Source organism: Aplysia californica, unplaced genomic scaffold (assembly GCF_000002075.1).
Source record: "Aplysia californica isolate F4 #8 unplaced genomic scaffold, AplCal3.0 scaffold00124, whole genome shotgun sequence".
Taxonomy (NCBI): Eukaryota; Metazoa; Mollusca; class Gastropoda; order Aplysiida; family Aplysiidae; genus Aplysia; species Aplysia californica.
In genome coordinates this window covers 723,546-732,677 of record NW_004797394.1, presented here as the reverse complement: position 1 = coordinate 732,677, position 9,132 = coordinate 723,546, and the positions used below count along the sequence as shown (strand labels likewise).

General features: G+C 41.7%; 1 protein-coding gene across 2 annotated transcripts in view; it reads left to right on the top strand.

Annotated features, from left to right (window-relative positions):
* Window positions 1-9,126, top strand: part of LOC101845914 — a 210,701-nt gene extending 201,575 nt beyond the window's left edge. For both annotated transcript variants that reach the window (XM_035969183.1, XM_005096242.3), the window contains exons 6-11: window positions 1,516-1,645; window positions 4,859-4,996; window positions 6,388-6,558; window positions 7,758-7,827; window positions 8,388-8,462; window positions 8,883-9,126. In XM_035969183.1, the coding sequence (XP_035825076.1) occupies window positions 1,516-1,645; window positions 4,859-4,996; window positions 6,388-6,558; window positions 7,758-7,827; window positions 8,388-8,418 (540 nt within the window). In that variant the 3' untranslated portion in view covers window positions 8,419-8,462; window positions 8,883-9,126. The remainder of the gene's footprint in view (window positions 1-1,515; window positions 1,646-4,858; window positions 4,997-6,387; window positions 6,559-7,757; window positions 7,828-8,387; window positions 8,463-8,882) is intronic.
* Window positions 9,127-9,132: the final 6 nt, after the last annotated feature.

Here is a 9,132-nt window from a genome sequence, read left to right as displayed (position 1 = left end):
TCTCTCTCTCTCTCTCTTCCCCTCTGAAGTGCGATTTCCAATTAAGTGTGTGCAGACAGCTGTTACTGTTGATGCTCACGTGTTTTGTTTGGAAGGGGTATCTAATTAAGATAAGATAATATATATCTTTATTGTCCAGATCCTGGCACATTGGTTTGGTTTTTCACCACGCACCCCTCTCCCTCCCCCCACACACACTGCACACACACACACACACACACACACACACACACACACACACACACACACATACACATACACATACTCACACATGCACACACAGAAGGCTTACAGTCACATGCATAATATACATTAAGCTTAAGCTAGATACGTAATGTTATTCTGATGCATGCTTTAATGTTATATGAATACTTAAAACAAGATGGTGAAGATGGAACAATTTTGATGGATGATGGTAAAAATGAACTTCTGTATCTTTCTTTGTACAGATCAGAAACCTAGGTCTTTCACTTCACCTTCTGCCAAACACTAATTGTCTCTTTTTCCCATCCAGAGCTCAGTAACGATCCGAATCGGATTTCCTTCTAAAGAACGAAACTGTTGTGGCTATTTCCGCGAATCGTGTGACAGAGATTAGAGTTTACTTTATCGGGAATCCCCGGAAACATTAATTCTCTCACGCACGGCTGATCTAGACGGGAAGCTGTGAGAGATGTGTGTAAGAGAGGGCGATTCCATTCCGCTATTTCTCGCAGTGCTCCGTGCCCAGCACGTTAAAGCATGGTCCTTGCCAAAACAGCCGGATATGACCCTTTCCCCCGCTACTTCCAGAAATGTAATTATGGGAATTATCTCCCTTTCCCACCATATCGCTTCGAGCGCATAATAGCGAAAATCTTGGCCCCGAGGTCGTCTTGGCAAGATTTTCGTCTCAAGTTGAGGTATTCTGGTGCGAGAAATCGGACACTTGTTTATTAGAGGCACGGGTTGCTGGTACGCTAAGGTGGACGGGTGGGCGGTTGGAGGGAGCCACGTCAATGGTAATACCTACTACTTATCTGTTTCTTTCCTTCCCGTTTACCTGTCCATCTTGCTGTTCTGATTTGTTTTTCATTCGCAAAATGGGTATTAATCTGTCGATATAAGTTTGTAGGAAGAAAATGTTTCATACTACGTTATTGTAAACCAAGTTTCCAAAGAAGCTGATATGAATCAGTTTAAAGTGTCTCTAAGATGGCCGCTACTCAATATCGAGGAGAAAATTGCCATCTGAGATTGGTGAGTATCTTACACGGCGTCATTATTATGTTTAAAAAAATATGCAAATGAGGAAATGGGAAATGGCTCGTTGTCGAGGTGACTGTCGTATACAGTTATGTTATCCTTGAGTTTTTAGACTACAGCACGTCGTGTTTTCGTTGATTGAAAGACTTCAACGCGTCATATTTTCCTTTAGCTTTGAGACTACAACACGGCAAGTTTTCACTGATTTCTAAGACTTTAACATGTTGTTGATTTCAAAGATTACAACACGTCATGTTTTGTCGCCCCCAGCTGGTCCACGGCTGTGCCAGTGCTGACCCAGGCATCCGGTACATCAATTCCTCCACGTTAACGGTCAGGCTACGTCACAGCAACGCCACAGACTACAGCTTCACCGTTGTGGTCACAGCCAGAAAAATACGTGAGTCTCAAGCTGTTTTTCGCTTTTTGAGATTATTCTGATTTATACTCTCTGTTTGTCTGCCTGTCTGCCTGCATGCATGCCTGCCTGCCTATCTGTCTGTCCGTCTGTCTGTCTGTCTGTCTGCCTGTCTGTCTGTCTGTCTGTCTGTCTGTCTGTCTGTCTGTCTGTCTGTCTGTCTGTCGGTCAGAGGGGGGCCTTGTTGGGAGGGGGGGAGGAGGATAGTGTGTGTTTGTGCTTGTGTGTTTGTGCTTGTGTGTTTGTGTTTGCAAATGTTCTCGTGTGTGTGTGTGTGTGTGTGTCTGTGTGTGTGCGTGTGTGTGCGTGTGTGTGTGTGTGTGTGTGTGTGTGTGTGTGTGCGCGCGCGTGTGTGTGTGTGTGTGTGTGTGTGTGTGTGTGTGTGTGTGTGTGTGTGTGTGTGTCACTGCAATTTAAATACTTGAATATTATGCGTGATTGCAGATACGAATCAGTGCCACTCCAGTTGCGGAGTGACATTTCCAGAAGTGATCTCAACTTCCCAAGCAGCTAATCAAACTAAACCTATTCAGTGTTGTTTTTCAATGGGCGCTTTCACAAACGTTGCGACCAAATTAAGGGAAATTACATCATGTTTTTATTCCAATTTAAGAAAACAATGAGCGCGTCAGCCATTAGCTTCTTTGTTGTTTGTCGTGTTATTGTTGTTGTTGCTGGTTGCTGCTGCTGTTGCTGTAACGTCGTTTTTTTCATATCTTTGATTTTCATTTGGTCTAACAAGACTTGTAAGAGAAAAATCGTACAACTTTTGTTACAATCCCACGAGATCAGTGCAGTGAATATGTCGGTTATTGACGGCTTTTTGTTGTTGTGGTTGTCTTTGTTCTCCCTGTCATTTTTGTTTTCGTTGATACGACTGCTGCTGCTGCTGCTGCTGCTGCTGCTGCTGCATGCTTTGTTTTAATTCTGAGAAGGCTTGTATTTTACCGCCGTGTCCTTAGATAAGTTGTCAATACAGTGTGCAATGTGCACTTCATCCATCGATGCGAGGAAGACCACCTAGTCGTCCTGAAGTCAAGGGTTAGTGAGCAAATGATTGGTCAGGTTGACCTGCAACCAGGAAGTTCTTTAATCTTTAAAGTATGGCAAGGCAGCTTTTGGTTGATATAGCCAAAATAAAGTCCAGGTTTTACTTTTCTCACTTTACAATGCGGACAAGATATGTAGCGGCAGTTGTGGATAGGCTAATGTTGTTCTTCTTGAACAACCTGTGCTGTTCACCTTAAGCAGCTCAGATGCTTTCATATCTACGTGTTCATGCAAACAACTGATCGCCGCCCGATTCTGTCATGGGCAGCCTGCTCCAATGTTGTGTAATTGATGTTTAAAGCCCTCTTGGACTCTTTCGGGCTGTCTTTGAAACGCTTCTTCTGGCCTCCATGAGCGGGTTACCTTGTTGTAGTTCACCAAACAGCGGGTTGGTGATTTGGTTTCTTTTTTATGGGGGGGGGGGTGCTTTTTTGGTTTGTTTGTTTTGTTTTGTTTTGTTTTTTGTGTTTTTTTGTTTTTTAAAACTAATGGCCTAGTATACAAGCTGCGTAACCTGCTTAGCAAAGTTGTGATGGTACTAAAATGATGAAGGTGCTAGGCAGCCCAGCTCGAGTGAGCACTTCAGTGTCCGGAAACCTCTGTTGCCACTTAATGCCCGTGAGACTTCTGAGACTGGTGGGGTGAAAATGCTTTAGTTTCACGGCACAGAGCAAAGCACGCAATTGTGGAATGCACTATGCCGCCATCGCCACAGCACAGAGCAAGGCTCAGTCTGGGACAAGAGCTAGAATCCTATGGATATCTCCACTGCCCGTAACATCAACGTATTTCTTCCTGTGGGATTTTCGTTCCTGCTACAGGAAAGTTTTGTTCTCCTCTCCCATTTTGTTTTCCTTTCTTTCCTCCGCCTTTTCCTCTTATGCTCCTCCTCTCTCGATCTCTTCTTTTATTTCACCTCCCCCACTACCTCCTCCTTTCCCCTTTTTTCTGTTCTCTTTCTTCTTCCTTTTTCTTCCTCCTCCTCTTCCATCTCATTTTCTATCTCCTCTGTCCCCCACTGGTAATCTGCAGCCTTTTCCCTTTCGTCTCCTTTACTTGTAAACGATCAAAGCGCCATTTATGAATGCGACAACAATATAGATTCTAAGACAAAGTCGCACCAAAAGCACAAAAAACCCACAAAAAACACCCCATCAACCACAACCTCCCCCAAACAAGCAGATATTTTCGACATTTGACAACATTAACAATCAGAAGATTATCGACTAAAAACCGTCATCGATTCATTACACTTAACGTGGAAAAAGACAAGTTGTATCATCCAGGTTTTCCACCCGCGCATCTCATTTATTTAATGACAATCACTTTGCCTACGAGTCGTGAATCCATGTTCATCACTGTTCCTATAATTCTGCAGCAAAATATCTACTTGTAAGAATGATCAGTCAAACGGAACGAACAATGGGAACCATTTGAGAAATGAGAAACATCTCCAGATTGCCATCACTGCTGATATTCTAGAAACGTTTTGATAATTGTTTCTGCTTTTGGTCTCCATAATTGTTTGCTTGGTTGTCTATTGTCAATAGCTTTAACAAATCTCTTACTCTATTGTGTTATTCCCACACTTTAATATCATTATCGCCCATCATGTATTTATTGTTTGGTTTGCGAGAGGGGATGGGTGGGAGGTATGTCAATTTTGTGTCTGTCTATCACACACGCAAACTCACACACACACACAAACACACACACACACACACACACACACACACACACACACACACACATACACACACACACACACACACACACACACACGCGCGCGTGCACGCTCTGCTCACACACTCACAGAGGCAATCTCAAGCCTTCCACCTTTCAGCTTTCCCTTCACATTGTTATTCGCAATATCATGAAGACTTCATGAGGCGAAGTTTATTGTTCTCGTAACCCCATCTACTCTTCCAGCAGGAGTTCTGCCTATAATGAGCTGCACGATTTTTCTCCATCAATCTTTCAAAGCTTCTGTGCGCCATACAGTATGTAATAAAAACGCACACAGCTTGAATAAACGCACAATGAAGTGATTTCTTTTTTTATATAGCGGTAATGGCAATTTTACTGCCCAGAAAATTATTGTCATTATGCCCATAATAAGAGTCCAAACCATCTTTTCTTCATCAGGCACAAGACCGGATGTGGCTTGTGGCGGCTTCCAGTGTGACAATGGCGCGTGCGTGGCCAAATCTCTGATGTGTGACACGGTAGACAACTGTTTTGACTACAGTGATGAGTCCTTTAACAGCAGCGCCCGCTGTAACGGTAACTTTATCGTTTGTCTCTCGTTCTGCTATGTTATTCCTGTGTAGTAGACCATAATAATATGTTGATTCATCGCAGCACGAACAGTATGTGAAACGTCGGGCAGATATTGGAAAAAGACGTAATTGAAAACCGATTAAGATAATAATATTTTTATGCGGAGCGAAATGGCTCACCAATTCAATATGTCCCGCCCCATTACCATGTCTTTTTCATCCTGTCAATATGTTTACATCATCTGTTCATTGGCGTCTTGGTCGTTCTATGTCTCTATTGCCTTCCTCTCTTCTAGTCTACACAGTTTCGGCAGTCCATATTGCCTCGTTATCTGTCCAAAATAAACAGCCAGTTCGAGTCTTTTTTTCTGTTTTCATGACTTCATTCCAGAAATTTTTTTAATGAATGTTTTTCGTTACATATTCTGTCTTTTCAACTATTCACTCTAAAAGTGCATAATTAAAGAATTTAGTCATGTCTTACACTCACTATCCATAGATTCATGTAGCCATCTTTGTCGGTTGGGAATAGCTTGCTATCAAAGTGGCCTAGTTGCTTATGTTCTGTTTAAGGTATGAATATGAAAAGAGAGTTTTGACACTTCTTTTGCTTAAAACCGAGTAAAATAAAAGAATGCGAAACCATGTCAACAGTTTCTCGCATTTATCCGCACAAAGCGCTGAAAAGAGCCTGAAGAAAGGTATTCAGTTCCTTTGCTGCCAGTGTCTATATTCATAAAATGATGCCTCAATCTACATGTGGTCTGTCTGAATGTGCTATGTATATTTAAGTAGCGCCAACTTTCAGGAGCATTCCGACTCGTCTAAAAAGATGTTATAAAGCTTACAGATTTCTACAGGATGTGCGTTCCCAGCATTAGATTATTGTATTCCCATTTCCATTACACGGATCTAGGACTTTTAAAATATGTTTTGAATCTAATAAAGATGTTATTTTAACCTATTTGCTCTCTACTTGTTTTATCCAGTTTTGTTTCACCTATTTATTATGCCTTTATTACTTTGTTGGCTGGGGTTTTTCCCTTTTTAAAAATATTTTTAAAAGTTGATTCTATTCAGGGTTTCAGTGATGCTTCGAAACGGAATTGGGAAAAAAAGAGTGTTGGGGAGATAGATAGATTAGATATTTAGACAGACAGACAGACAGACAGACAGACAGACAGACAGACAGACAGACAGACAGACAGACAGACAGATGAATAAAATGATAGATAGATAGATAGATTGATAGATAGACATCTGGTAGATAGATAACGATGAATGAATGGACTCTCTCTGAAACAATTTCGAAACCTCTACATTCCCTTCCTAAGTAAATATTGGCATCCGGATCACATCGTCTTCAAACCTTTTTCGCTTCCTTTTTGGCAACAGGTGGTTTTTGGCCTTTCAAGGGAGAAAACTGGGGCGTCCTGGCCAGCGTTCTTGGTGCGGGCGTGGTCCTCGGTGTTACAGCAGCCTGTTGTCGTCACATCCGCCAGCGCAGACGCAGCTCACTGGACGACCTCTACGATCTGAATGAGGGTCCTTATGTGCACAAATACGGTAAACACTTAGAATGAGAGTCGTTTTGTGCGCAAATAAGGTAAACAATAGGAATTAGTTCCTCGTGTGCATGAACACCGTAAACACTTAATAGAATGAGGTTCCTTATTCTTCGACAAGCAATTCAAATATTCCGACCAAGAAAGCATTTTTATTTAGGCGAGAATAAATATCAATTCATTTTTTAACAATTGTACTAACATTGTGTACCTTTTCGAGGGTGGGGGGGGGGGGGGGGGGGGCAGCATGTAGAATTTAAAATTCGACAAAATGGTTTCAACTCATGCAAATAATACCCCGAATTAAGAAACTATAATAAAATAAAGTGTTTAAAACTGTGGGCTTAGTACATCCGAACAGCTGGCCGACGTAATACATTACTACGGTGAGAATTTGACTATGAATACAATATGTACAATAAGCGCCTGGAAGATGTAAAGAAAGATGAATCAGCTCTTTAGAAGAACCCAGCACTCAAAAGCCTTATTGTGTTTGAAAGAGTGGCAAAATCGTAACACAATTACTATGGCTTAATTTTCTTATTGTCTGGGAAACGCAGTGAGGGAGGCAGAATTTATCATTAATTAAGTTATGACTTGTTTATCGAAAATAATGATGTGGTACTTGAAGAAACCCACGTTGGCCGTCCGCTGATGAGCAGAGTGGCAACATACTGTCTCCTAAAAGAGCTCAATAGTGTTGATAGTGGTGTTAAAAGAACCGTGAACATTTTAGATTGTCGGAAAAGAGAAAAAGGTTGCGAACCATGTGCACAGATATCATTCTCAGATTTGGTATTTGAAGAGGAATGACCGGCATCTGTGGTGTAGCGATTAAGCATTTTGCTGTCGCTCGCAGGGAACCGAGTTCGATTCCCAAGGGGGAGAATAATGTTATTGGGTATCTCGGCTGTTCTGTTGGGATATTGTATATCTCTCAGTCCGGGTCGGCCCTGATAGGCAGGGTAGAAAGCCTGCCGCCAAAATGATCTAAATTGTGCAGATGGGAGCGAAAAACCCCCACATACATTTGAAAAGAAAGAGGAATGGGTTGTAGAAACATAATTGATTACAACAAAGCATACAATTCCGTCCACCTCTTAAATAACATTATAATGTTGATAGGGGGTGTGAAACCTATTTACATTTTACCATTCTTACAAACCCTGATGTTGTTCTTCCATCTCTACTCGTCCACAGCCTACCGCTACGCTGTTATTCGACCCCCGAAGAAACCCAACAAGACGAATGTTGTCTTGGGGAGAGATGGGTAAGTAACGTGCACCATCACTCCAACTGCAGACTCCCAAATACTAAAGACTTTTTTTCACAAAATGAACAGTTTAACGACGTCAGAGAGGAGACACTTGTCTATGTCTATAAAAGCGTGCAATGTTAAAAATTAACCAAACCACAATTGCAACAGGGTATCAAACAAAACGAATAACTATCTATCTATCTATCGATAAGTCTGTCTGTCAATCTGTCTATCTGTCTGTCTGTCAATCTGTTTGTCTGTCTGTCTGTCCGTCCATCTATCTATCTATCAATCTATCTATCTATCTATCTATCTATCTATCTATCTATCTATCTATCTGTCTATCTATCTATCTATCTATCAATCTATCTATCTATCTATCTATCTCTCTGTCTATCTGTCTGCTGTCTGTCTATCTATCTATATATCTGTCTATATGTCTATCTATCTGTCCATCGGTCTGTCTCACTGCTCATCTGTCTGTCTGTCTCTTTATCTGTCTCTCTGTCTGCCGATCTCTTTATCCAGATCTATCTCTTTTCTAAGAAGCCATGACCTGGTTTTGTCCCCAGTCACATGCATTACAACGCCACCCATGTATGACGGCGAGCAGTTGCGACACCTTGTTGTTTTTGCTGAAGTGCCTGGTGAGTACATTATGTAGTTTTCACGCACTCTTATGCACACTCACTTTCACAAACACTCACGGATACACACACAAACACAAACTTACTCAAACACACACACTGTAACACAAACACTCTACCACGAGTATTGACACACATATTATTATACTCAAGCATAAGCTTGAACGATAGCGATGTTGAAAACGCACTCGCGCGGATTCACACATACACAAACACGCACACGGGTGATAAAATTCTCATTTATTAACTTATCAAAATCAGCTTTTCTCAAGCACAAAAGATATCAAGCTTTCATTCCCAAAGACATAAAAAGAATATTTACAAGAATAGGATCAAGATTTAATCTCTGCGATCTGATTTCCACTTTGTCAGCCTAATCTTGTTCTAAAGCTATCTTGTCTCCTTCATATTCTCCATCAGTTTTGTTCACTTAACCCGAGACTACGCGGACCACGACAACTCTTGACGAAGACGCCAACAACTTTGTCGCCCTCCATGAGTATGAGACAGAGATGTGCTTTCGTCTTAAATGGACTCTCGTCAGGAAACTCCGAAAAGCCGAGGAATCGTGTTCAAGTAGGGCGTCGGAGGCACGCCTGCGACCTCATCAATGACACGATTCTCATACCAGATTTGATTGGAGAAGCGATACCTGAAGGCTTCTTCCTTG